The sequence below is a fragment of the Ricinus communis genome, chromosome 6 (assembly GCF_019578655.1).
Source record: "Ricinus communis isolate WT05 ecotype wild-type chromosome 6, ASM1957865v1, whole genome shotgun sequence".
Classification (NCBI taxonomy): Eukaryota; Viridiplantae; Streptophyta; class Magnoliopsida; order Malpighiales; family Euphorbiaceae; genus Ricinus; species Ricinus communis.
In genome coordinates this window covers 22,460,861-22,487,241 of record NC_063261.1, presented here as the reverse complement: position 1 = coordinate 22,487,241, position 26,381 = coordinate 22,460,861, and the positions used below count along the sequence as shown (strand labels likewise).

General features: G+C 31.4%; 5 protein-coding genes across 6 annotated transcripts; 2 read left to right on the top strand and 3 right to left on the bottom strand.

Annotated features, from left to right (window-relative positions):
* Window positions 1-233: 233 nt before the first annotated feature.
* LOC8287257 (immediate early response 3-interacting protein 1) lies at window positions 234-2,880 on the bottom strand. 2 transcript variants are annotated; one of them, XM_048375913.1, is made up of 3 exons: window positions 2,637-2,880; window positions 1,576-1,824; window positions 234-531 (listed from the first exon to the last, which is right to left on the bottom strand). In XM_048375913.1, exon 2 carries the CDS (start codon window positions 1,817-1,819, stop codon window positions 1,586-1,588), a length of 234 nt encoding a protein of 77 aa, XP_048231870.1. In that variant the 5' UTR covers window positions 1,820-1,824; window positions 2,637-2,880; the 3' UTR covers window positions 234-531; window positions 1,576-1,585. The 2 variants fall into 2 exon arrangements, with proteins under 2 accessions (XP_048231870.1, XP_002530405.1); XM_002530359.4 differs by having other exon boundaries at window positions 234-538; window positions 2,637-2,866.
* Window positions 2,881-4,063: 1,183 nt separating this feature from the next.
* LOC8287258 (O-fucosyltransferase 19) lies at window positions 4,064-7,074 on the bottom strand. The gene is made up of 8 exons (XM_015726139.2): window positions 6,571-7,074; window positions 6,269-6,341; window positions 6,093-6,163; window positions 5,805-5,893; window positions 5,591-5,723; window positions 5,245-5,477; window positions 4,688-5,164; window positions 4,064-4,573 (listed from the first exon to the last, which is right to left on the bottom strand). The coding sequence occupies exons 1-8, from the start codon at window positions 6,955-6,957 to the stop codon at window positions 4,345-4,347; spliced, it is 1,692 nt and encodes a 563-aa protein (XP_015581625.2). The 5' UTR covers window positions 6,958-7,074; the 3' UTR covers window positions 4,064-4,344.
* A 3,466-nt stretch (window positions 7,075-10,540) lies between these two features.
* On the top strand, window positions 10,541-12,578 carry LOC8287259 (60S ribosomal protein L35a-3). Its single transcript, XM_002530361.3, has 5 exons — window positions 10,541-10,690; window positions 10,835-10,870; window positions 11,285-11,513; window positions 11,604-11,646; window positions 12,392-12,578. The coding sequence occupies exons 1-4, from the start codon at window positions 10,659-10,661 to the stop codon at window positions 11,643-11,645; spliced, it is 339 nt and encodes a 112-aa protein (XP_002530407.1). The 5' UTR covers window positions 10,541-10,658; the 3' UTR covers window position 11,646; window positions 12,392-12,578.
* A 3,838-nt stretch (window positions 12,579-16,416) lies between these two features.
* LOC8287260 (probable sugar phosphate/phosphate translocator At3g11320) lies at window positions 16,417-20,912 on the top strand. Its single transcript, XM_002530362.4, has 4 exons — window positions 16,417-17,280; window positions 17,909-18,012; window positions 18,153-18,381; window positions 20,357-20,912. Exons 1-4 carry the CDS (start codon window positions 16,840-16,842, stop codon window positions 20,501-20,503), a joined length of 921 nt encoding a protein of 306 aa, XP_002530408.2. The 5' UTR covers window positions 16,417-16,839; the 3' UTR covers window positions 20,504-20,912.
* Window positions 20,913-21,335: 423 nt separating this feature from the next.
* On the bottom strand, window positions 21,336-25,732 carry LOC8287261 (uncharacterized protein At2g39910). The gene is made up of 8 exons (XM_002530363.4): window positions 25,280-25,732; window positions 24,657-25,197; window positions 24,464-24,550; window positions 23,806-23,996; window positions 23,102-23,297; window positions 22,629-22,693; window positions 22,029-22,130; window positions 21,336-21,944 (listed from the first exon to the last, which is right to left on the bottom strand). The coding sequence occupies exons 1-8, from the start codon at window positions 25,318-25,320 to the stop codon at window positions 21,845-21,847; spliced, it is 1,323 nt and encodes a 440-aa protein (XP_002530409.2). The 5' UTR covers window positions 25,321-25,732; the 3' UTR covers window positions 21,336-21,844.
* Window positions 25,733-26,381: the final 649 nt, after the last annotated feature.

Below are 26,381 nucleotides of genomic sequence, written 5' to 3'. Positions count from 1 at the left end.
GCAATGTCAAATTTTCGAAAGTTCAGCACCTGCCTAGAAACCTTGAACTAACACAATACAGTATTCAAAATTTAAGAAAAAAGAAAGAAAAGAAAAATACCTTACAGGACTAAAACAATATTCAAAATGGTGAAGTTTGGATTAGCTGCAAAGTTTATTGCTTATAAACATTATCAAGTCTATGTATATCGGTAGGAAGTGGAGATGATCCTCACTTCAATAAACAGTAGTTATAAGAAAAGTTATATTCTCATTGCTTCAATTAATAGTGGAATGATCTAGGAATAAAACGTCATATAATAGGTCAATTTCCAAAACTTCTGACAGAAGATTACAAGCATCAGGTTAAGAAATTTTCCCCAAATCTACAAAATTCGCTTCCGCAGAGCTATAATTTTCTAAAGCTAGGGATACAACCTTAAAACCACTAACCATACAAAATAATGTTTGAAGTTTTTGCTTTAATTTTCAACATATTTCTGCCCTTCCCAAATCCGCAGACTCCTATTTATCCAGTGCAACCATATAATCCTGCAACCTATTAAAACAATCGATTAATCCCACAAACAAAATTCATTCTTTAGAAGAAAGAGAAATATGCATTCATAAATACAAGTTGATATATTGTAGAAAAGGGGAAGAGGAAAACTTTAAAATATTAGAAATTTTATAAGCTAAGGACAATACATTATATGCGATGTACAAGATATATATTTACTGCCCTCTTGATTAAAAGGAAAACTAGCCAATCTACTCTTTGGTTGGAAGCAAATGCAATCCAAGATTGGCCACTGCTGGCTGCAGAACTAAATACTACAGGCTTCATCATTTAACTTTATCAGGGAACTAAGGATATAAAAATACCATTTAGCTACTTCCTGGGCAGCTATATCATGATTATTGATATCATATTTTCCTTTAGTTGTTAGGTGCTGTCTCTACATCCTAGCTGATGGTAGGTTTCCTTCCTACCTAATATGTTCTATGAAAAAGATCTTCCAAGTGATAACTGCATTTGAACTCGTTGTACATCACTGCCCACCCATTGTTGCAGACAAATGCACCAGCATAAGCATAAACTACAAAACCATAAGCACCCTACCTCTAGATGCTTAATTTGGATAAAAGGGGGGGCAGACCTGGGAGAGAGGGGCGTGAAGAAGGTTCATTTCATTCAATAACATAGTTTTAGACTTTGTTCCACATGAGATCATTCTAGGAAGGCTGGCCTACTGCATAGCTGAAACATGATAAAATCTACATATTACGGAGGCCTCAATTCCATTTCCAAATGCTAGATATTGGTTTGTGCAGCTAAATTGCATTCCACAATTAAGGGAAACTACCCTTTCATCTACCATAAGATCCTTGTCAATCAACAGCAAGTCAACAAGTAATTAAAAGGAGTCTGTTTCTATCCATGTTTTAACATGTTAGATTTAACAAACAACTTACAAATGGGAAGGGCTGCCTTAGATCCTATTTTTATTTCTCTAGCAATTTACGTAAAATCGATTCACAAACCATAGGCAATAATTGGGCAGATATAAATATAATGGAGAGGTCATATGGTACCTTCGTGGAATCATCCAGACACTAGCTTTACAACAATGCAAATAGCATTGAGTATCATGAGAGGAACTCTCATGTACTGGGTTGCATATATTAGCCCTATAAGCTGCCCCTTGAAAGACTTTGTCCGACCTCCTGAAAACTCAGAGAAGCTCCATCCTCTGGGTGCAAGGAACCGGTCTTCATTTAATATTGCTAGTGCATTTGCAAGAAGAAGAAAGCCCTCCAGTAATGTCCACAAACCCATGGTCCCTGTCCATTAAAGAACTCCTCATTAAGCCATTCATAATCTTCAGAATAAATATGAAAACATGACTTTCTTTCTCTATATTCTACATGCAAAAGAAAACAGTTCAAAATACAGAAATCAATTTAACGCATATATTTATCTAACACGCTAGGCATATATTGGGATAACCAAAGCTTTTCTTCCACTACATTCTGTATTAAATAAAAGTAGAATAGCTGCATAGTAAAATGATTTGAGAATGAAACTTCCGTACCCGACTTTAATGAAGACTAGTTTTATAGTATCTTGGATGACTAGCAAAAAAATGATAGAACCATTCTGATTAATGGAACCCAAGAACATAATTGTTTGCATAAGCAAACATGCCATAATGGGTAAATTGTTATGTATAAGGTCTTTCCCATATGTTGCATCCTTCTAATCAATAAATCTTACATATGTTATAGTAATGCTTTCCTTTTGCTTTGATCTGTAAACAACCCATCATAAGAAATGTGGTTCACTTAGTATCCAAACTGTCTAAATAATATATTATTAACAAAACTTAGGCTTGGACATTAACTGGGATGAAATATCAAACCACCAAGAACTTCCATTTTGTGTTTTCTAAAAGAATACATTAAAAAGAAAAAAAGTTATCGACAAGCAACATAAAAGTTAAAGATCGGCTAAGAAATATGAATGAATCATTTAAATGAAAGGTAACCCATTTCAGATAATAAAGTTTCTAAACTAAAGTTTATGCTAACTGATAAACTACACAGAATGTTAAGCAAAACTTGAGATTAACAGATCAAGAAAGAAAGGAAATTACCGAACAGCTAAAATATATGCAATGCGAAGTTGGTAATATTTGAATCGAAGAAGCTTTTGAACAACTGAATCGAATGGTAAGAATGGTAAATTTGGAATCTGAAATTTGAAGCCTTTCTTTAAAGCAAACTGTAAGGATTGAAAAGGCACGTTCTTGCCACAATAGTAGGCGGGTTTGATTATGAATATCCGAGTTTGGTCCGCATCCGGATCCGGATCATTCAATTTAACGCACAAAAAGGGAAAAATAAGACAATATACATTTGTTTGATTATTTAAGAGTAACATTGTTTACTAATACTATTAAGTGAAAAAATATTATTTCTGATAAAAGAAAAGAAAAGAATATTATATATTGTTATTTCCTTTCTACATTTTTATTTAAAGAGCACACACATTCTTACATAAATTACATTTGAATCAAGAAATGGACTTAGTTGCCACTGAAGAAGTTATGTCATGCATAATAGAAAACTTTAGTATTTTTTTAAATTGATCTGATAAAACATCTTAAATAAATTTATTTCTTTATTTGTCAATGAGCATGTTAACTTTTCAAATTTATTTGTCTCGATTAAGAAACTGAATCGAATGGCAAAAATAGTAAATTTGAATTAATTTCGAAAAGATACATAGATTTCCACTGAACTATTGAACAGATTCTGGAACATATCCCATTAATGTCTTGGTGTTTATGGACATCACAGCAATAATTAGATAATAAAGTATATGTGATAAAGTTTAATTCACTATGATAATGGATGTTTTAACTTTTCCAAAGGAAAGGTTGAGAAAATATTTTCTTGTGATTAGTACTTTTGCACAGCGATAGACAAATTTCATGCTTCATTTTAGCACCCTGAAATGCAATTTGTTGTTGCTTTAGCACATAGCACTACTTTCTTTCCTCTTTTTGTCTATATCATTAGTCATATGTTAATCACTTCTTTTCATTATTTCCAATTACTGCATATTGTTTTAGATTTTTAGATGCAATTAAGTTGAAGACATTTTCTTGCTGATTTAGTTTACTTTTGTGCTAATTCTGTATTGCAGGTTTTGATTCCGTTACGTTATTGGGGACCTTGTAAAGTTGAAGCTGCCTGCTGCGTTTATCTTCCAGGCAGAGTTGACATGTCTGAAACCAAGATGGTTGAAATGTCTGCATCGAATCATCTGATGATGTCCACGCATGTTCTGCAACAAGCGCAACGGATTGAGGTTCTGTACGTACGAACAGGTTAGGAATACTTTCAGTATGGATATTTTATATTCTTTGCTGTCTATTTTCTTTTTAACATTCTCCACACTGCCATGGACCCCGATCCATTTTTCTTTGATTGTACTTTCTGACTGGAACATCTCTGCTTTGAGTAGTAATTGAAGCCTACGTTATGACAATTAATTATAATTGAAGTGCCACTTTTACTGTGAAATATAAGATAAAATCACAGGCAAATGGATATTGTATACAGAATTGTATTTTGGTGATCTAGCACTTCAATGCTTTTTCATTTTTCTGGGTGAGGGACTCTCAATTTACAACTTGTAATATATTTTGGTGATCTAGCAATTGCACCAGTGATGCAAAACCTAGGTAGCAGAGCACAAAAAAAATCCTCTGATCATCTGTACAGTTCGATTGGCCATTGCAGCCAAGAGGTTAGTGTATTGCAGCTTAAGCACCTATTTGAAATGGTGAACTCTTCTTATTTTAACAAGTTTATTCTATGCAAGATGGTTGGTCTCGATTTGTCACAAATGCAGGCAGGGAAAGGGTTTGCGTAAAAGTTTTCCTCCAGTCTCGGGGAATTTCCAGGTACCCTTCGGCGAGGAGCTCCAATTCTGTCGCTATGTAGATTTCTGACTTCCACTGAGAATTCATCCTGAGATATCATGCCATTGTCTAGACGATCGATCAGTCTTGCAAAATTATATCTGCATAATTAGAGTAAGCACAACAAAAAGAGACTGTTTTATCATTTTTATACCTTGCGGATTCAAGTTCAATCCATACAAAGAGTTAATACGGCACCCAATTAACATACGTACTTGTCAGGGCTAATGGTTTTTCGAAAACCTTCAAATCTTCTGTGGCCTGTGACTGCCTTGGCCATATTTCCATCATAGCTGTAAACAAAAACGCTGCTTTCGACTGCTACAATATAATCTATTGCAGCAAGTTGATTCTGACAATTCTTGAATGGTTTCAGTTCTTCCTCTGTTCCTAGGATGAAATGAGTATATATATTCGGATACAATGCTTCAAGTGCTTTGATCCCATTTCGCCCATAAATCTCTCCTGCAACTAAATAAATTTTCGTATCATATGGATACCCCATTGTCTCAAGGAATACAGCAATCTCTCTCGGTGTCATAGGGCATAATCCTTCCAGTCTTCTTTGAGTACCGTTTATATTCTTTTCCTTCCAATGCCTTACTTTAAACCTCATTCTCTTCAGTTCTTTATCCTCAGCTTTGGTAAGATTATGACTACATCCTGTAAAAGCAAGCATGTCCTTTTCATATCTGCAATTGTTATTACAGTTAGTAAGAAAAACTGACAACAAAAGTTTGAATCCAGATAATCAAAGTTATAGCTGAGCCACCTTAAATGAAGAGCTATAAATGGTTCGCCATTACTTTTAAGCCTATCAACAAACTTCCTTCCCAGCTCGTCGATTCTTCCTGTGAACCTCAATGCCTTGTACATTGTGCGACAACGGAGTCTTTGAATCGAAGCAGCGACGCCATTGTTAGCAAGGCGAGAGTCGGAGTGTGTAAATTTGATGACCTTATACTTCTTCAGTAAAGAAGCTATATCCGTTCTGTAATAGTTAGGCTGCAGAAAATAATCAAACCGTTTTAAAGATTTGACAGTAACAACAGCATCAGTAAGCATTCAACATAATCTTCTTCTGCAGTTTCTTTGAAGTTTCACCTATAAGCGCATACCCTGGACCATGAGATGGGAGGTTTCTGTAATGGCTTTAGTGATGCAACTTGTTTTGGAAGAGACTCCACAACTTCAACATCATCTTTCAATACTTCCATGAAATGCTTCCAATCAAATATATCTTTAAAATCACTGAATCAATCAATTTCGTTAAGCAAATTTATTTTATATTTTTTAAAGTAAAATTGGAGGATTATATTATATTATCCACACCTGGAATCTGTCCAAAAGGAAGCATGATCTAAAGAAGGAAGGACCAAAGTGGCGTTTATAATTTTGGCTATGGCAACCATATCACTTATCTGTCCTCCAGTCATTTAAAGAAACAGAAAAAAGAAAACAGTTATAAAATCATCCGATTTTCAACATTTCATCGTAAAAAAATTCCAGAACTTTTCCTTATGATTGTGAAAATGATGATTACATATTCTCGTTTTGTATTGTAAATCCGACCTTGGTATTTTGTAAAAATTATAATAGATGATCAATCAAGTAACTTACCCCAATTTTCATTTGATTCAATCCACCATTTGCATGAACTAAAAGGTAGCCATCTGTCGCATTTCCAATTCCTAAACATGTACTTAGAAAGTTATGGAATCAAGTAAATGGCAGGTCAATGCGTTAAAACACAATTAAGCTAACAAATTAATTAACTACAAAATAATCAAGCATACTTTTTTCACTTCTAGATCGGTTGATGCATTTATAAAAGTTATCACTGTTGGGCTTCTTCCAAAGTTCTGGATTCTGAAAATAAAAATCCAAAAAAAAATAAAAAAATAAAATAAATGAAGAGTCAAATTATATGTTTTAATCACTACCTTTACATGAAAAAATATATATATTTTTTCAAGGAAAGTTTTGCATTGATTTAAAAGACAATGGCATTTCTTGTTTTATATTAAATAAAATAAGACAACTATATATTTGCCTACCCTAACCCTACACAGACATTTTCAGAGAGTTATAATCTAACCGATATCGACAACGTTGAAGGAGATTTCCACTTAGAATCAAAGCCTCCAAATTTTTCCTCGATAACATTATTATGAACAGCTGAGTTATCCTCAACCATTGGATGAACAAGGAAATGAGCTCTCTCCGATGAGAGTGCTGGCAGGTTATTGAGCAAATGAACCTTGGAAAGCATTGTCAGAAACGCCATAACCATCAAACTGACAAACACCAGTCTCCCCAAGAAACTCCCCGGCAAGTATCGTCGTACCCTTCTACGCAAGAAAGCTGCCTGGTTTTTTATTGACATGTTTTCTCTACCATCTTGTGATACTATTAAATCCACCAAACGCCGCCTTGTCACGTAGGCAGAGCTGTTGGTACGTGAGTTTTCTACAGAACTTGACATGGGTACATACAGAAAGGATCAATAATAGATAGAATATTAAAAATTGTTGGAGGAAAGTTGAAGTTAACGGCTGGCAATGTTTTTTTTTTTGTTTATTCCTATTGTTTTCTTCTTGTTCTCTGCACATTCTCTTTTGCTGCAATGGCTTTTTTAGAAGATAATGGATTAATGGGAGCGAAATAGGAGGCGATATAGACTCTTTATTCTAATATATTTAGTGTACAAATTATTGTTCTCAAAGAAAATATCGATTAGTATTGGTGAAGAAGAAAAGAGTTTTAATTTGGTTTGAATTACAAATTTAGGCATGATGATGAAGTAAATTATTAGGGAAGAAATTGTAATTCTAATTTAACTTAATTTGCTTTTGCTATATATATTTTTCCAGTAGACTTTTGGTATATATATATTAAACAGAGTGTGCCACGTGTATATTTATTTCATAATTAAGCTCCACTTTTTGAAAAAATTATTAAGACATTATTTTAAAAAATCAAAATACAAAGCAAATAACTGCATAAAGAAAGTATTTGTCTTGGCTAATTCTGAGTTATATTACTCTTTGAAACAGTTTTAAAACTCGAATTATGTCTCACTTGTTTTCTTATTCGAGTCTAAAATATCTGAACAAACTATGCGTTGCTAATCTAACAAAATGCTATATGGTTTTTTGCTTTAAAAAAAAAAAAATATATTGGCACAATAGAATACAAAAAGAAATTATTATCTAAATTTGGTTATGTATACCATAATTAATAGAAAAATGACACGCGTGTATAATTTTTACATTTTTAGTATTGGACGATTGACACATACTCATCATTTAAAACTAATGAATATATGTCAATCATCTCTATCAGTTTGGTGTATAGATAAGCATAAATATCCAAACTAGACAAAAAAAATTTCAATACAAATTAGCAATTATATTATGGTGTACACACAAAATATAGGTAAATTTTTTTTAAATAAAATCTCATTCATTCTTAAAGAAAACATTATATAAGAAATTAGTATGTCAAAAGAAAAAAAAAATTATTAAATAGACTTGTTCTATCATAAATCAAATCAATTATATAATGACATGTAGTTTTATTGATTAATTATTATATTTTTATTGATTGAATTTTAATCGTAAATTATTAATGGAAATAAATAATTCAATTAATAAAAACTCAATAATTAATAAATAGATTTATATATCCGCGTGAAATTGATTTATTCTACAAAATCTGCCTAAAATTTTCTCCTGAAAAGGTAAAGAAATGAAAGTGTTATTAAGTTGAAAGTTTAAAATCTGTGAAATTTCAAACTTAAAAATACCTTATAAAATTATATTCACTGAATTAAGACAGTGTGTGTTTAAAAAAATAATAATAATTAAGAACTAGTGGGGCAGATATTGATTTAATATTAAGATTAATGGGGGTACTATCTAGCTGGCTAGTTTGCAGGTTAAGAAGTTGAAATTGGCGAGTCAATTGAATCATATCTAGGGCGAACTAACAAACACTCCCTTATGCTTTTGGTGCATTCTACTAGTATTCTTCTACATTTTTTTTTAGTATTATGCTATTGTATCTTTTCATTTCAATTTGTTGCACTAATATCTCTTCTATCTAGTTTTATCGAAAATCAACTAATTAATATGTCAATTTGAAAAAAAAAAATTGTTTATTTGATTTCTAACTTATCATGTAATTAAAATTTATTAAAATTAATTTTTTTATTAAATAGAATTAAATATTTATTTAATACACTTCAAAAAAAATTGATACAGTACCGAAGTCAATTTAAATAATTTTTTCAAATTATGATAGATTTAATATTGTTTTATATATAATGAGTTTAACAGATAATACTCTAAGAAGTTGACTTTTTATTTATTTATAAAATAAAAAGAAATAAGTTAAGCCAATAATTATTTTATCTTGATTATATATATATATTAATTTCTGAAATTTAAAAATTATTTTTGATATGTTTGTTGACTTTTAACAAATAAAATTCAAATTTATATATAATTTTATAGTTTTTTCTATTAATTTATTGATTTATAAGTAACTGACTCTAATCTTAAGAAATAATATATTAATTATATTTTAATATTATATTAACTAATAAATAGTTTTCTAATCAGATAATTATACTAATTTTATTATAATAAATAGCATATTAATTGTATTTTAATATTATATTAACTATTATATTAGTTTTTTAATTAAATAATAATTTTAATTCTAGAAAGTAACATCTTAAATTATATTTTAATATTATCTTCAATAATAAATTAATTTTTAATTATATATTAAATTTTTGATTTTAAAAAATAGTAGTATCAATTATATTGATATAGTAATTTATATATATATATATTAGAACTAATTAATATATAATTTTAAAATAATTTATATATTATTATATTAATAAAATTTTAGAGTTTAAAAAAATTGAGAACGTTTAAAAATGATTAATTTACTATTATTTTAAAAAAAATTATAAATTAATATTAAATACTAAAAATTTTATTAAATTGTATTTATCACTTACTTTTATAATTAAAATAATTATAACAGTCGTGCAACGCACGAATAAACGACTAATTTCAGTAAATTTAATTATATAAAAAGTTTAGAGATCAAATATACTTTCTTTTACAATCCGCTATTAATTAGTTGATTTTAAATAAAAATAGATAGATAACGAATTAAAAATGATTGAATGTAGTAACATAAGATTGAATGGACTATACGTCATTTACCTTTATATCAAAATAAGTCATAACTAGCAATAATAATAGTGCATAAACAACTTCAATAACACATCAAAAGAAAAATAATATCTATATTGTCTTTTATAGGAAGAAATTAACGAAACTTTCATATAATTATACATTTGAGATAAAACAAAATTTATTATTATGAGAAGATTATAATTTAATGGAGTTTGACTATTATAATTTATTTTATAACTTAATATTTAATTTGTTGATAAAATAATAGCATTAAGATATAAATAAATTAATATCTTACCATATAATATAAATAAGATTGATGAGATAAAATAATAATATAATAAAATAAAATAAAGTATTAATATATATTTTTTAAGAATGTATATAAATATTATTATATAGAAAAATATTTTTTAAATATAAAAATTAAAAATTTATAATTTATGATAATATAAAATCTGATCATATTCATATTTGCCTCAAATTAAACTATAAAATTCTATAATTATATAGTGATTATTCATAAATAGAATATCTCTTTTCTGAAGCTATTAGGATCACTACAATTTGAAAGATATCTTTTACTATTAAAACTTATCATGTAATACATAAAAAAATTAATTGTAAGAATAATTCACATATATGTCCAACATTAAAAATAAAAGAAAAATCTAATTGTCACTTAATTATATGGGTGCAAAAATACATCAAACTACAAGTCTCTATTCGTATTTTTCCGAAACCACTCTCGCTCTTATACGGGCTTGATAGAAGCCCAACTTCAGAGTCTTAACAAATCATAGAAAGTTGGGCTTGAAAAAGCCCATTAGCAAACCTATCATAAACTCTTCTTCGCTCTATATAACCTAAAGAATCACTAAATTAGGGTTTTAGCTATCTTTCTCGCAGCTCGTTAAGCGTAGCCACTTACAGCGAGGGAGAAAGTGTTTAGCCGCCATACTCGAAAATGGTTAAGGGACGCGAAGGAGAGCGAGTCAGGTCTGCGATCTATTTGTTTAGTTATTTATTTGCGCATTTCCTCTATGTAAAACCCTAGCTTTTAATTGCTCATTTTTGACATAATATTTTCAATTCTTAATTTCCATTTATCTTCTTTTTTTTTTTTTTGCGCTTTTATTATAGGCTCTATGTCAGAGGAACCATTTTGGGATATAAGAGGTAATAACCCTTAAGTTTTATATGTCTATGAATTGTATTTTTTATAATTAAGTGATTTTTGATACACAAGTAATTGTATAATCTGTTTAGTTTAGATTGTTTAGGTGTCCCTTTTAATGTGTTTGGCTGCCCAAAAAATAAGGTTTATGAAATGGATGGTATTGTTGATTTACATGGTATGTTAGGCTATATTCTGAATGCTAGTGTCACTTCAGTATTTTGATCATTGAGGGAACTATATGAGTAAACTAAGTAGGTCCGTCACTGGAAGAAATGTGATTTTTTGCAACTTTCTTGGAAATGGAGTTGTATTGTATTACCCCTTTGGATAGGGTTACATTTCTTGGATGTGAAATTCAGGATTGGGGCGTTAGCTTATTATACTAATTTCGTGTTGAATTAATTGGTTGATAGGTCAAAGTCAAATCAGTACCCAAGCACATCGTTGATCCAGATTGAGGGTGTGAACACTAAGGAAGAGGTTGGATGGTATGCTGGCAAGAAAATGGCTTATATTTACAAGGCCAAGGTAAAGAAGAATGGATCCCATTATCGCTGCATTTGGGGAAAGGTTATTCGGCCACATGGTAACAGTGGTGTTGTGAGAGCTAAGTTCAAGTCCAATCTGCCCCCAAGATCCATGGTATTTTAAAAGAATAATTATTGTGATTGCTTTTCTCTGGCTTATGGATGCCAGATTTTTTATCAGAGAGTTCTTTTGCATCTTTTGCAGGGTGATAAGGTTAGAGTCTTCATGTACCCCAGCAACATTTAAGGTACTTCTCATCCTCTGGCCTGTATACTTTTTTTTTGGATAGTTGGTTTAGGTTTAACTTATTATATCTTAGTTGTTTGTCTGCTTGGTATTGAATGCAGTTTTTGAGATTTTCACTTGGTTTGCTGTTTGTCAATTGTTGCTTGGAATCTTAACATTTTCTATGCATAGATAGGCCTCCTCATTTTGTTTAATGTTTAAAATGCTTGTTATGTCATTGGAAGAATTCTTGGAAATGAGTATGAAGATGAGATTAAATGGTGATGATGAAGAGTTGATGGTTTGAAAAGTGATTTGGTGAAGAAGTGTTAATTGACTCTTAGCTGACAGTTTTTACTTCTCACTGCTTTTTCCTCCAGTAATGATCCTTTTCCTCCAGCTAGAATGCTAGACTTTAGAAATGGTTTATTTCTCAGACTGTTCTTGAAAGCTTTTGGCTAGAGATTTGGCTTACTTTTTGCATTCTGTCTTCGTTAGAGCTTTATCTAGTATTCGCTTTTTGCTTATGAGTTACAGAATTGACTGATGTGTTTCTCAGAAATCGACGACTCTAAGGTCATAATGTCATGTTTTGTGTCATTAACTGGTTAACCTTGGAAGTCAGTCTTCAATAAAGCAACTGCAATAGCATGCAACTTTGTATGGTCTTGTTTATATTTAATCAGTTACCCTGGATGCAAGGAGCTACTATGGCTTGTGCAATATTTATCCTGGTTCTGATTCTTGTGACTTTTTCTTCATTGCAGACTCCTGAGATTTGTTGATGGCAGATTGTGTTCGTTGATGACTTAGAGAAATCTGCATGTTACTTGTTTTATAAGCTAAGGCTAAATGTGTTGTGTACTCTGCAGTTTTGATGGAGTTATTTTTGTTTGTTTAGAATGGTGGATGAACATTGTTTGGCTCCTTACTAATCTCAGTTAGATTTTTCCACCCATTTGTCTTTATTTGAATTTCTGAGTAAATGCTTTTATCATCTCATTGATCTTTGCTCAAGGAAAGTTGTATGCATGCTCCTTCCCACCCTATTATCTGTGTACTATTTCCAGAATTATGCTTTATTATCTATCTGGTACTTGTATGTATTTTTAGGATCTACAATTTGATGGTGGAAACTAGGTGATGAGAAAGACTCCAGTAACCATCAATAGCTTCATCTATGTGGTGCATGACTGAATATAGTCATCTCTTGTATGTTTAGCTGTAATATTTTACTGATAAGCTTCCTTGCTGGCTCGCGGCCGTTTTTATGGATATTACTATAAACTAATTTATTGAACTAATAGGGGCCTTCCTCTGTATGTATGCATTTGACAATTTGTTTGCCACTGAAACTGACTAAATTCCTAGTGGATACCACACTTGGTAGAGTTGAGAGCTGAAATCTTGTTGCTTCGAGTCCCATTTTGTCATTTAGGTCCTCGTTACCATAATAAATCCTGAAACAGTATCAGAGGTTTTAAGAATGTTACTGTTCGATCTCTCATTTTGCTAAAATTAGGTTTAAAGTAAATAGTAGTACTGAAGTTACCAATTTCCTTCAAAACTAAGGACAAACCATGTATAGCATGTAAATTTTATCTTTTCATAATTAGCTATATTAATATTTTTGAAATTGATTTTAATTTTAATCTTTAAGTAATTATAATGTTGGGATAAGAAAAGAAAATCTGAAGTTTCACTATTTTAGTAGACAAATTGTGATTTAAAAAATATATTTTACTGTTGATTGTAAAGATTTAATTATTTTTTGTTTTGATTAGCTAAATGATTTAACGGTTTAATCCATATTATTTTCAAGAACTACATTAGTATCAGATTTTAATTAATAGTAGCATGAGAAATTAAAATAAATATTATATTATATTGCTAAGTTGGAAAATTTAAAGCAAGCTCAAAATAGAAAATTTATTTAGCAATTAAGCCAATATTTAATACAATAAAAACGATCCAGATGTCATCTCGTCATGTTAGTGTGTTCCGAGTCTTGAAAGTATGTCAACATTTATGTTCCCACCACCGACAGATTAGTTGCTTTAGGACTTGCCAACTTTTCTCGAGTCATTTTTGTTTAGACATTATTCATTTATTTTTTTGTGAAAGATTCTGGCATTTATTGCCCCTTTATTTCTTTCTTTCTTTAAATGCAAAGTGCCCAACTCGTTAGAAGCCACTCCACTTTGGTTTGAACTTATCAGGTCAATAATGTTGAAAACGACAGAAGTGTGTTGAGAAAAGAAAGAAAAGAAAGATATTTGTCTAGAAGAGCAGATTGCTGTGGAAGTATCGATTATGTTCAAAATTGTATTGGAAGGTTTTCAATAAAGAAGCATATGACTTGCATTTACAGGCCTAGTTTCATAACAGATACATATCTTAACTTACATTAAAATATTAAGTATAAATCTGGCACTTCTCGTCCGTAATTCCAAAAAAAGAAGAAGCATGTGGCCTGAAATTTTAAAGGAACCTTTTGTTGGATGAAGATGCCTACCAAGGTACCGTCATTGGCGAATGAATGATGGGTGCGTGATTAAAAGAAAAAGGGGCTGGCTGGGTCTGCAAGGAAAGTGAGCGTTGATGGAGTATGGAGTATGGAGTAGACTTTGGAGAAACCGGTTAACACTGCTAATCACAGAGATTAACATTTATTATCTCTTAGAAACTCTCCGTCTCTAACAGTTGACAAAAGTTAAATTAAAGTGTGATAATAGATTCTTTAACTACCACTGATAAAATATAAATAAAATAATCAAATGATTTCTGATCACAAGAATAATATATGGTAGGTTAGGACCAATTACAAGTTTAGGCCAAGCATCGTGAATTGCTTGCCTCCAACCTCATATATATTATATATGTATATTTATATTTTTTAATTTTAATTTCAATGGCGGAATTTATTTTACTCATAAATATAATATGGAAAAATATAAATTCATAATTTATTTAATATTTTTATATGTAGAAAAATATAAATCACACTGTTTCTTAATTGAAGCTGAGGAAAAGGATTATCTTATAGTATGAAGAAAATTACTAAAGTATAGCGCTTAAATTTATTGACCGACGTACCAAAAAATCCATTATTCCAGCTCTCTTATATGGACAGCTTGAGATATTTTGTTAACTACATAAGAATTAGAGGCTAAGAGTACTCCATAGTAATTAAATAATTTTCGGTGATATTGCTAATCTGGTATTCAACTATATATATACATACTCCGATATCTATAATTTTATCACATAAAGTTAATAGAAAATAGACTTATATGCCTATAATGTCCGGATAATCCAACAATAAACGTGATTACCTCCAAAATAATAGAAGCTTAGTGGGGCAATTATATATGGATTAAGTGGGCTCCACCAAAACCTACTAATTTTTTCTTTAACCAATTAATAATTATTAATTCAAAAATATATATAATTAATATGGCATTTGAGTCATGTAAATAGTCTTTTTCCCTTTTTTTTTCTATTTAAATGGGGATTTTATATTTTTTGCATGACATAAAAGAAAAACACATGTTGTATATTTGTATATTTATATATTCGAAAATTGTACCCAAATTAATAATAAAATTAGATTTGGATTTTGGACCGACCTCTGTTATAGTGCAGCAGGCCTGACCTGTAATTTTTTAATCTATAAAATAGTCTTCAAAACGTGTTGAGCTCGAGTGTCCTACGTGGACTATGGGTTCTAATTGAATGGAATTGGTACCCGTGGATTCCAATGGATCTCTTTCAAGTCATAGCACCAAGATTATTGACATTCTACCTAATTTTTATTTTTTATTTTTATTTTATTAAATTTTTACCTGATTTTTTTGGGTTTCCTTTAGTTTATGTTTTAATAATTATTGTTATTATTATTTTTATTGTATGATGAATAAAATACAAATTAAAGGTACACTATATGTTATCCTTTGTTTCTATTTGGATTTGTATATGGTTTGTTTGTTTTGATAATAGAGCAACAATTGGCAGGAGGAAGAGAGCTTTCTTTATTAGATTCTATTTTTGGTTAAAAAAAATTAAAAAAATGCAAGAAAAATAAATAAAAAAGATTATCATTGGTTTACATCCAAATTGAAGTATATATAGTAAAAAATATGATTTTATTCATATACTAAACTTTTTTTCTTTCTATAAAAAGTTCCCTATCTACTGTATTTCACTTCTTCTATTTTTGACTTTTTGAAAAAGAAGTGGTAAGATAATAAAGCTTCTATGGTAAAAATAGTAACTTTTGAGAAAATAATTCACTTTACTATTTATAATTAGTATTTGTGAATTAAATTATAAAAAATAATTGTTATTTTTCCACTAAAATTAATAATATATATAAAATTGATAGGAGAACCATCTTTTATTGAGTTTCAACTTCAATAGGAGCCAACTAATAATAATAAAAGAAATCCTTATTAATGTGTTCTTATAATTTTCTTCAATTCCAAATTCTTTATTAGATAACCCCAATGTAATATCATATCTTTGGTATAAATGTAAATATATATTTAAAAGAAGTTAATCTTAAGTTCCAATTTTATCATTCTCATTTATGAATTATCTCCTTTATTTTTCCTTAATAATTCTGTAAAACTAGTCTAAACCTAATTATACTCAAAAAGTCAAACTATACCTTTCCTTATACTATACACTAAAAACAAATAATAATAATAATAATAAAAACAATCAATTAAAATAAAAATAAATAAGTTTTTTCTAAGCAAATAAGAAAATACAAATAAACAAATGATAGTATTAATTAAAATCCCCCTTCCTTCCTCACGCGTTTGCCACCTCTTCTTCTTCCTCTTCCTCCTCCTCCTCCTCCTCCTCCTCTCTTCTGCTCAAAGTTCTCTCTTTACACAGGAGAAAAATAACTCACATTATTCTCTCCCTAATCCAATACCCAATACCCAATTCCAATTCCAATTCCCTCCAAACTTTCCCTCTCTAGAATTGAATTCCTCTCTCTCTCTCCCTCCCTCCCTAAAAGAAGTTTTATGATTTTCTCGTTCTCTATTTCACAGATCCATGGAAAAAGACCCACCAAACTCCATTAACAACCCATTTCTATTTCCAGATCCATAACAAAACCCATTTCAAATCTCTACCGTCGGATCAAAAAGTCATCACAAACCCAGATCTCAATCCCACCCAAACAAAGAAAAAAAGAAACACAATGAAACCCACATCACGTTTCTTCACAATAGGTTTAGTAACATCATGGTACTCCTCAAATATAGGCGTATTGTTACTGAACAAGTACTTATTGAGCAATTATGGATTTAAATATCCAATCTTTTTAACTATGTGTCATATGACTGCTTGTAGTTTATTAAGTTATGTTGCTATTGCTTGGATGAAAATGGTTCCTATGCAAACTATTCGTTCTCGTCTTCAATTTTTAAAGATCTCTGCTTTAAGTCTAGTTTTTTGTGTCTCTGTTGTTTTTGGTAATATTTCTTTACGGTTTCTTCCTGTTTCTTTTAATCAAGCTATTGGTGCTACGACACCGTTTTTCACTGCTGTTTTTGCTTATTTGATGACCTTTAAGAGAGAGGCTTGGCTTACTTATGTTACCTTGGTTCCTGTTGTTACTGGAGTTATCATTGCCAGTGGGGTATGTACTCTTTTCATTTTCGGTTCTGTATATATATATATATATATATATATATATATATATATATATATATTGCATTATTGCTGTTTTAGTTATGCGAATGTTGAAATGAGTTTTAATTTGATTGTTGATAAATTTTATTGCTTTTTATTGTCAGAAATTAGTTTGGATGTATATGAATTGGTGATTGGTTTCTCATGATTTCAATGGTTGATGGGTTTTACTTAAGTTTTTAGTGGAGTTGTTTGACTTTTTTGAACTGAATTAGTGGTGGGTGTTGTTGAAATTGGGCTTTGAGTATATGATTAGGTTGCTAGGAGACGTCCAGTAATGTTAAGAAAAAAAATGAGTGAAGCTTCTATGTGAAATGATGAAGAATAAAGAAAATAGCTTTCTGGGTTGATTGTAGTACATTACATTGTCTTGAAACTGGAGGTAAGCTATTGTAGGACTCTGGGATTTGTTTGATTCTTGTATATGAAGGTACCATCTACAAATTGAACGATTTTCTCTTTCTAAAACAGATCTGGAATGTCATAAGTGCTATTGCTTTTGTTCTTAGAAAAAGTTAAGCTACTTTGATAATGTGTCAGCCTAATAGTTATTCATCACTTTTCTCTGGCCACAGGGTGAACCAAGCTTTCATCTATTTGGGTTCATTATGTGTATTGCTGCTACAGCTGCAAGGGCATTGAAATCAGTGCTGCAAGGGATTTTACTTTCTTCTGAGGGGTAAGGATCTTTCTGTTCTGTCTTCTTTCTTGGCATTTTCTTAATGATTTAAATAATTGTTGTAGGTTGTAGATCTTTCATGCTTGTAAATGATCTGAAAGTGGAAATAGCTCCTGAAAAGCTTGTATACTATTTTATAGGGAGAAGCTGAATTCTATGAACCTCCTCCTATACATGGCTCCCATAGCTGTTGTGTTTTTACTCCCTGCAACTCTTATTATGGAAGATAATGTGGTTGGTATTACACTGGCTCTTGCAAGAGATAATATCAAGATTATCTGGTACTTATTATTCAACTCAGCACTGGCGTATTTTGTGAATTTGACCAATTTCTTGGTCACAAAACACACAAGTGCTTTGACTCTACAGGTATGCCTTGCTTTTTTGGAGATGCTTGTTTTAATTATTTTTATCCCCAAACAGAAGTTAATTTTGCTAATTACTTGTTTTATACAAAGAGCGGTTCTTAATCAATCAAATATTTGTTTACCTGGCAAAAAGAATGTAGTTTAATCATTCAGGGTGCTGAATTTAGTTTGAAGCATGAGACATTATGTAAACCATTGTAAAACCGATTTGACATATTGTCCTTGCAATGCATTATTTTTCTATTTCTTTCACTTATTTTTCTTTTCCAGTAAATTTTATCAGTGCAAAACCTCAGTCCTGGTCTCTCCTTAAGAGCCACACAATGTCTGGGTGCTAGTTTAGTAGTTTTAATATCTACTACATGTTAGCAGATTGTAAGCATTTGCATACTTGCTTGATCTTGCATGCTGGTAGTCATTTGCTGGAAAATCCATAGTGTTGGATGATTCTAGTTTGAAAGATGATTAACAAGCTGAAATATATTTCAGTGGTTACTTATGGGATTTGATATAATATGACGATACTTATTTGGGGCTTTAAAATGCATTTGGTGTCTATCGTTTGTGTGGTTATACCAAAAATGTCAGCTGCTGTTGTGAATTGGTCTTCTTCTTTTTCCTTTTTTGTTTCTAGATCCTGCTTCTGCCATTGTAATACACTTGCAAGAGCTTCTGCTTTCTTGCATATAATTCCTTGTTGGTATCTCTATCGTCCCGAAGTTGCCTTCCTTTTTTATGTGAAATTCTAGTCAAAATCTAATTTTTTGAACAATGACTCATGTCTGATAGGGAATTGGTCTGACAAAGTTCTAGAAAGTTCAACTTATGAATTTGGGATAGTTAAAGTAGATCATTTGTTTTGGGCAAGGAGACTTTGATAGCAATGACAATGATGCCTTTTCAGCATTAGCTTGTTGGACTAGTCTTTTTTAAGGGATATAGTTTGGATTTGGAATGTTTTGTGATCATTTTAAGAAACTCTAAAGTCTGGCCTTTGGAATTAGGTTTAGGGATTCAATGGTTTTGAGGTGCAGTAAGCATCTCATTTCTGCTAAAACCTTTTCTTATTTTATCTTGTTGGAAAAGGTTGTAAAAATTAGAATTTTGGTGGAAATCTATCTAGGAATCAGGAGGCTGGGGATCTCATGTAATTTTATCATGCTGGACTAGTCACTGCAATTTTTGTTTGATGTTCAGCATGCAGATTGGACTTTCTGGAATAAGTTATCTGAAAGTATTAGTCAAAATTGATGTATCAGCTATCATATGATGTAAGATGAGTTGAGAGCTAAAATGTCTGGGTGCTGGATTATGTTGAAGAATCTAATCTCTTATGTCCTTTTTGACTTTTTCTTGTGAGCAAACTTTTGTTTTGATCCTGGTGCTTGTGGCGGGAGGGCACATAGCTCATCTAGGAAAGTTAGCTATTAATGTATTTAGCAGTTTGCTTTGGCAAGTTCTTAAGCTGCAGTATGAAAACTATTTTTTAGTTTTACTAGAAATGAGGAACAAAAGAAAAAGAAAGAAAAAAGAGATGATATGGATAAATCTTTTAGGAAGCGAGAAGGGAAGCCCTCGGTATGACTGAGAAATGCAGAGTTCACTGTGAAACAAAATACTTTTGGCTCCATACCTGATAGGATAAGAATGAATGTATGAGAACTACTGAAGATTTGTGGATTGGCTTTGAGAAACAGGACTCATTTTATCTGACCTTCAGTTGAGCAGGGTTAATATACATGCATAAAATCATTTCCGCAGTTTATCAACATTTTTCATTCTCATAATCATTGAGCTACAGATTTTCGTCAATTGCATTTGGCGGGAGTCATTGAATTTTGAAATTTTTGAAGCACTCGAATGTTTTTTCTTTGTTCTTAATTCCTATTAAACTTTGTGTTTCTGCATCATTTTTGAAGATATTTTATTGAAGGCCTCCTTGTGCTTTGGGATTAAAATTGTTGTTGATCTTTCAGGTTCTAGGGAATGCAAAAGGAGCTGTGGCTGTTGTTGTTTCAATTTTAATTTTCAGAAATCCAGTATCTGTTACTGGAATGCTTGGTTACTCGCTCACAGTCATGGGAGTGATCCTTTACAGTGAAGCAAAGAAAAGAAGCAAATGATTCTTCATTGTCTGAAAACATCAATCTATACATTTCACATATTTTGTTTCCATTGGTGCCTGAGAACAGCAGCAAACTTTCTTGGGGAGCAAGCTTGGGTGGTGAATAGCGCCACGGATTGTGCCCTCTGAATCCTATATATATATTTTTTTGTTAGCTTACATGGAAGCTGGGACTCCATTTGTATCAGCAACAAGTGCAGGATTAGCAAGAAGTAGAAAACTCAAAATAAGTGACTGATTTATCTCTATTATTCCCAGCTAGGGGTTGTCGAGGAATATCATTTTATCCTTTTTATTCTTTCAGGAAAAATCTTTGTAGAATTGGGTCTCTACAGAATCAGTTTGTTATTGACATTCGCCATATTGATTAATTAATGAAAAAACGAAATACCTCCAAATTTTTAATACCATGTGTGTCATCTTATGGTGGTTTAGCTTAGGTCTAATTATCCTTTCTTCCTTTCATATACCATAAATATGATCTGTCTTTTCTTAATCAAGGCATCAAAAAGCGATTAATATTCATTCTAATTCTAAAGGCGGATGTAGGCAATAGTAGAATGAAATGGGTAAAAAAACTTTGGAAATTAAACTTTATTGTTAAATTGAGGGCTCGTCTTTCTTAATTGATCATGTCGAAAATGAAGGAGTTACATACCTAATTGCATCTAATTTCTACATATAAGGGTAAGAGGTTTCTACCTTTTGGTTGGGATGCTTGCTTTGTCTTGCAGAAAGAAACGAAGATAGTTATGCTTCTTGACAGGCTCAAAATTAAGAAGACATAAAATTTGATCAACATCCACACTAAAACTCGACCACTATCTATCAAGCCAAAGGGTACCCCGAGGGTTACCCAAATGAGACGAATTCCATGAAAAGAAATGACCATTCAGCTCAGAGACTTCTTTAAAAAAGAACCTATATGTTAAAAGTCCAGGTATAAACATAACATATACTTGTTCCAAATGGATAAGTGTCGTTAGAAGGAAAAAAGATTAAAAGCATTGATTTATTTTAAATATCTGTGCTTCTAATCTGGAAAGTGAAGAAAAATTAATTAAATAAATAAAAGCCAACTACCTTGGAATTCTCTTGCTACTTTTTTGACAATCTTTCTAGGTTTCTTTTGTGATTTTAATGAATATGAATTACCCTTTTCTTAGTCCTTACAGATAGTTTTCTTAAACTGATACCTGTTATTACCAACCCCTTTGGCAATTATGATTCAGAGGGGAAGGGGCTGCCCAGTATGGACCAAGCAGCATCTCCAATGCATGGCAAAATCTTATGGTGTTGTCTACCCCTCTTGAATGGAATAACTCTGAAAGACCTCTGCTTAGGCAGCAATATCGCACGTTAATGATGAACTAAGACTCGCCAAATTTGGATCATCCCTGTGCTTGTCCCATGCAGATTGAAATTGCAGGCCCTTGCATCTAGGAATTACACGAAAATGAGTAGAATAAAGTAACTGAGCAGAGTGCTGAGAAATGGGGAAGATAAAATAAAATGACACTTACTGCTGGAGCAAGACCAATATCTCAAGAACATTTGTTCTGATTTCTTCACGAGCTGTTTTCAATGCTGCTTCCTTATACAGCACAACAAGTTCATCCACCAATCTGAAATACGAACATAAGATGAATGAAATATGAAGATACATAGTACGCCTAACTTGTAAGATATACACATCTGGACTTAAGACTCGGTTTTTGAACACAAGTCCAGGTCATTCATATCCTTGAGGGAAAAACTGGCAACCAATGGAACTGGAAGAAGAAGAAGAAGAAGAAACTAGCAAGTTCTGATGTAGGACTGCAAGATCATGGGACATTCCATGGGAAGTTAAATCTACCAAGGGTTGTTTCAGAAGAGCATCAAGTATCTGAGCTATAAATGAGTTCAAAAAGTGCATTATATTTATAAAAAGGCACATTGCAAACACACTATTTATTATCTAGAAGTAAATTATGCAGACAGCAATTGACAGCCCGATGTAACTATATAAATCATTATATTTCTGAATTTCAAATACAATAATATGATTCTAAGCCAATGCCATGAGATTTCTAAATGCAGCCTAAGAGTATGAAAGAGAAAAACAATATTTCTTAGTTCACCTTTCAATATATGCTGTGTTCCTTATCCACGTTAACCTTATTACTGTTTGGACCTGTTTCAGAACCTGCACACAAAGCAAGACGTCCTTGTATTCATCCTCAAAGCATTATTCAAGAAAATCTTAAAACAGTTCTAGATCAATAAGAAACCAACTAAACAAATGGGGGACAAAGTTTGGCCTGATAAGCCAAATGCAAGAGAGACAAGGAAAAAGAGGAAAAACAACAGAAATTCCAACTAAAGGCTCAAGCATGGACGTTGCACCAATAAACAGTAACAATTTGGACACTAAGCTAGAATGAATAAGAAATAAAGGAAAAACAACTGATGGATGACAACCCAAAACCACACAACTCTTTTCTGTTATGTTGACAATTATCATTAAGAACCTCTTTTACCAAAAAGGATGCCATGTGGAATAATACATAAATCCTAGGAAACTCAGTGCTTATTGAATAAAATTTTTTTTTACCAGCAGAACAGTTTCATTGTCATCAGCATGCATCCACTGAAAGAAAAGTGGAAAAACCCGCCTAAAATGAGCTAATAAGACAAGACCAACAGCATGGAATAGTGGCTCTACAAATGTAAGCCATGCAATGCGGCGATCTGTATTCCTGGGTTGGCGCTCCAAGTGACTTAACATCTCATTGAGTATCCTCTCAAACCTGCACAAAAGGCAAATGGAAATAAGGAACTGTCAAATTATGAAATTTGTGAATTTGACCTACTATTTCATCGAGTATTCTCTCAAATCTGTAAAGCCGAAAATGCATGCACCATAGAATCAACAATGGTATAGTTTATTCTATTATTTAGTGGCTAATAAAGTGCATTACCATGCTACCAAAAGACTTAGAAGATGAAGGCCATATTTACACAAGAAACAAAGATCATTAAGAATTAAGATTTAAGAGAGTGCAAAGCAGATGATTCCTACTTAAGGAAGTAAAAATCATGTCTCCTTTTGCAATCCAAAATTTATTTCTTATATGTTTGCACAATAGTAATATAGCTAATGCGCTTTTTACTCTTATCTGCAACCTGCATTAGCATGCACCCTTATTAAAAAAGAAAAGTCTGATATATACTATCTTGCAGGTTAGAATACCTGCAAATCTTAACTTGGGAAAACAAATTAATAGTAAAAATTAAGCAGGCGGACAATCTGTTTACCATGGACTACGGGGATTACTACGCTGGATATGAGTCGCAAGAAGTATCGACATCTCAACTACAAGATGCCATATCTCATCAGCAGAAGCCATATTCTGGCAGCACGCATCAAGAATCACATCTTCATACCAACCAAGTTCAGTAGCATGCACATTTCTTGCAAGATGTACAAAACTAATCATGCCTTGTCCCTGAAACAGTAAAAGAAAAAAGAGCATACTACTTTAAATTTAAAAATATTAATATTATCCCCCTGAATCATTCTTTTCATAAATATGAACTGCAGATACAGGAAATCGGAAGTGGAGTTTAAGCAACTCATTTCAAGAACCTGTCTTCCATTTTTCATCATTCACTCTAAAACTAAAACTCAAAATGATTAAAATAGCAGACGGAATTCTTGTCAACTGCTTCATGTAAAAACACCAAAAGGAAACATGCTACTATCCTTTAAACTAATAGCCACTTTATCTTTAAAACATCCAGATTGGGGAACTGTCAACATCAAATCAGGGAAAGCAAATCCATTCTCTAGACACTTACTAAAAAGTTCACTTTTTTCTTTCTTCAGGGACCATGAACATAAGGTCAACTTAAGCAAACTAGAAACCAGAAGACAAGAAATTGCATACGATAAGAAGACCAAGCACATACATACTTTCACCTCAGATGACCAGTGATCAAGAGCAGTCAATCCACAAGGAATAACCAAATTACACAACTTCCCCAAATGTGGATAATCAACCTATCAAAACATACAAACAAACAAGTAAACATTAAAACTACACTATTAGACCAATTAAATAGACGCAAAAAAAAAAAAAATAATAATAATAATAATAATTTCAAACCTGAGAAACAAACCATCTGAACTGAAAAGCCGCAATAATAGCAAATCCAACAGGAGCTCTAGCTGAAGCAGCTGAAATCTCATCACCATCACTACACTTATCAATACAACTTTCCTTGATACTCTCTTTCAACAAAGGCATGACCTCAAGCATTAATTCCACGAACAATCTCTTCTCTTCACTCACCAAACCACAATCAAATCCCAAAATCTCACTGACCCTTTTCTCATTTCTCTCCCCAAAATCACTCCTGCAATAAGACCTCGAGAACTCAACAAAAGCTGAGCTGGCAACGAACGACAGGTCGTGCGGTACCCAAGAGAGTAATTCATGGTTTGAGGATTGAGAAGAGGATAATAAAGCACATGCTAAAGCAAAGTCCTTTATTGAATTGTGCAACTGGGCTTCAGAAATTTGTGGGTCTGCATTAAGATTTTGATGAGAGAGGAGTGATTCGAGTATTGATTTTGTAGAGACATTCGTGCCTTCTGGTGTTGTGTAGTTTGCTTTTGATAGATAGTTAAGTACTGTACTTGATAACCTGAATTACAGAGAATATTTTCAGAAGAAATTGAATAGAAAGGTGACATATATAAATATAGAGGGAAGAAAAGAGAGCTTACTTAATTAGTTGGATATGGAGGCTTGAGATAGAGTGTGACATTTTTGAGAGCTCAATAACTAAACGATAATCGACTTCATCAAAACGGTGCTACACTATTCGAGGCGGTGGCTTTTAGGAGGGAAAAGAGATAGTTTAATCCCTAAAACACCCAGAAGTTTATCATATTATACACTTTGATCTCCTTCTTTTCGAAATTAAAAAATCTAATCCTAAGAATTTGATAATAATTCTGGACATTAATATATTTGTCCAAGAGTCGGGCCGGTTCAAGTTTGTAGCTTTAGAATTTTGTGCTCGATCCTCGCTCCTATTTTAGTATATTTTCTTTTATGAATTCGTATTTAAAAATTAAAATTTAACATATTTTTTAACTGTAATTTCTACTTTGTTTGATCAAATGTATGAATTGAAGATAATTTTATTTTCTTGAATTTATCCTATAAATCAAGACTTTTCAAGTTATGTGATTAGTAGTGGCTCTTTCTCTTAGAAGATATTTCGACTTGAGATGAATATTAAACTCCATTATTATAACACTTATTTAAAAATAGACAATTTGATTAAAAAATTAGTAAATTTATCACTAATTAGGCTCATAATTTTTATTTTGAAGTCAAATAAATCTAATTTTTATCATATTTAATTATTATATTATACTATGTGTAAAATAGTATGAATTAAGTATTTATTAATAAATTATTAATTTTAATGATGTGTTAATGGCGATAGCAAATATAAAAATACGACAACATAGAAATAGAGCGATGGTAATAGTAGTGGTATGAAAAAAATAATTATTTAAATAGAACATAAATAAGAATAAAAATATCTTATTATTTAAAAAAAAAAATAATTCTAATATTATTTTAATATATTAATGAAAAGTTAAATCAACTTCTGGAAATGAACTAAAACTTAAATTTATTTAATTTTTAAATATAATTAATGAATTTAAATTAAACTAATTTGATCCAATAACAAACTTTGAATGATATTTCACTTGAACAGCTCTCGGCTCCCTATTGGTATCAGAGCCTTGGTGATAAAAGAAGAGAAAACCCTAAACACCATGTCAACTCAATTAAAATGTAATCTATAAG

What these genes read in the sequence shown, in the direction of transcription:
- LOC8287257 (XM_048375913.1), bottom strand. Translation starts at nt 1,819, where the DNA reads ATGGGTTTGTGGACATTACTGGAGGGCTTTCTTCTTCTTGCAAATGCA.
- LOC8287258 (XM_015726139.2), bottom strand. Translation starts at nt 6,957, where the DNA reads ATGTCAAGTTCTGTAGAAAACTCACGTACCAACAGCTCTGCCTACGTG. An exon ending in CCGATCTAGAAGTGAAAAAA is followed by an intron (nt 6,164 to 6,268) that starts GTATGCTTGATT and finishes GTACATGTTTAG; the next exon opens with GAATTGGAAATGCGACAGAT. An exon ending in TGAATCAAATGAAAATTGGG is followed by an intron (nt 5,894 to 6,092) that starts GTAAGTTACTTG and finishes ACTGGAGGACAG; the next exon opens with ATAAGTGATATGGTTGCCAT.
- LOC8287259 (XM_002530361.3), top strand. Translation starts at nt 10,659, where the DNA reads ATGGTTAAGGGACGCGAAGGAGAGCGAGTCAG. An exon ending in ACCATTTTGGGATATAAGAG is followed by an intron (nt 10,871 to 11,284) that starts GTAATAACCCTT and finishes ATTGGTTGATAG; the next exon opens with GTCAAAGTCAAATCAGTACC. An exon ending in ATCTGCCCCCAAGATCCATG is followed by an intron (nt 11,514 to 11,603) that starts GTATTTTAAAAG and finishes CATCTTTTGCAG; the next exon opens with GGTGATAAGGTTAGAGTCTT.
- LOC8287260 (XM_002530362.4), top strand. Translation starts at nt 16,840, where the DNA reads ATGAAACCCACATCACGTTTCTTCACAATAGGTTTAGTAACATCATGG. An exon ending in GAGTTATCATTGCCAGTGGG is followed by an intron (nt 17,281 to 17,908) that starts GTATGTACTCTT and finishes CTCTGGCCACAG; the next exon opens with GGTGAACCAAGCTTTCATCT. An exon ending in ATTTTACTTTCTTCTGAGGG is followed by an intron (nt 18,013 to 18,152) that starts GTAAGGATCTTT and finishes ACTATTTTATAG; the next exon opens with GGAGAAGCTGAATTCTATGA.
- LOC8287261 (XM_002530363.4), bottom strand. Translation starts at nt 25,320, where the DNA reads ATGTCACACTCTATCTCAAGCCTCCATATCCAACTAATTAA. An exon ending in CTCCATATCCAACTAATTAA is followed by an intron (nt 25,198 to 25,279) that starts GTAAGCTCTCTT and finishes TCTGTAATTCAG; the next exon opens with GTTATCAAGTACAGTACTTA. An exon ending in ACAATGAAACTGTTCTGCTG is followed by an intron (nt 22,694 to 23,101) that starts GTAAAAAAAAAT and finishes CTTTGTGTGCAG; the next exon opens with GTTCTGAAACAGGTCCAAAC.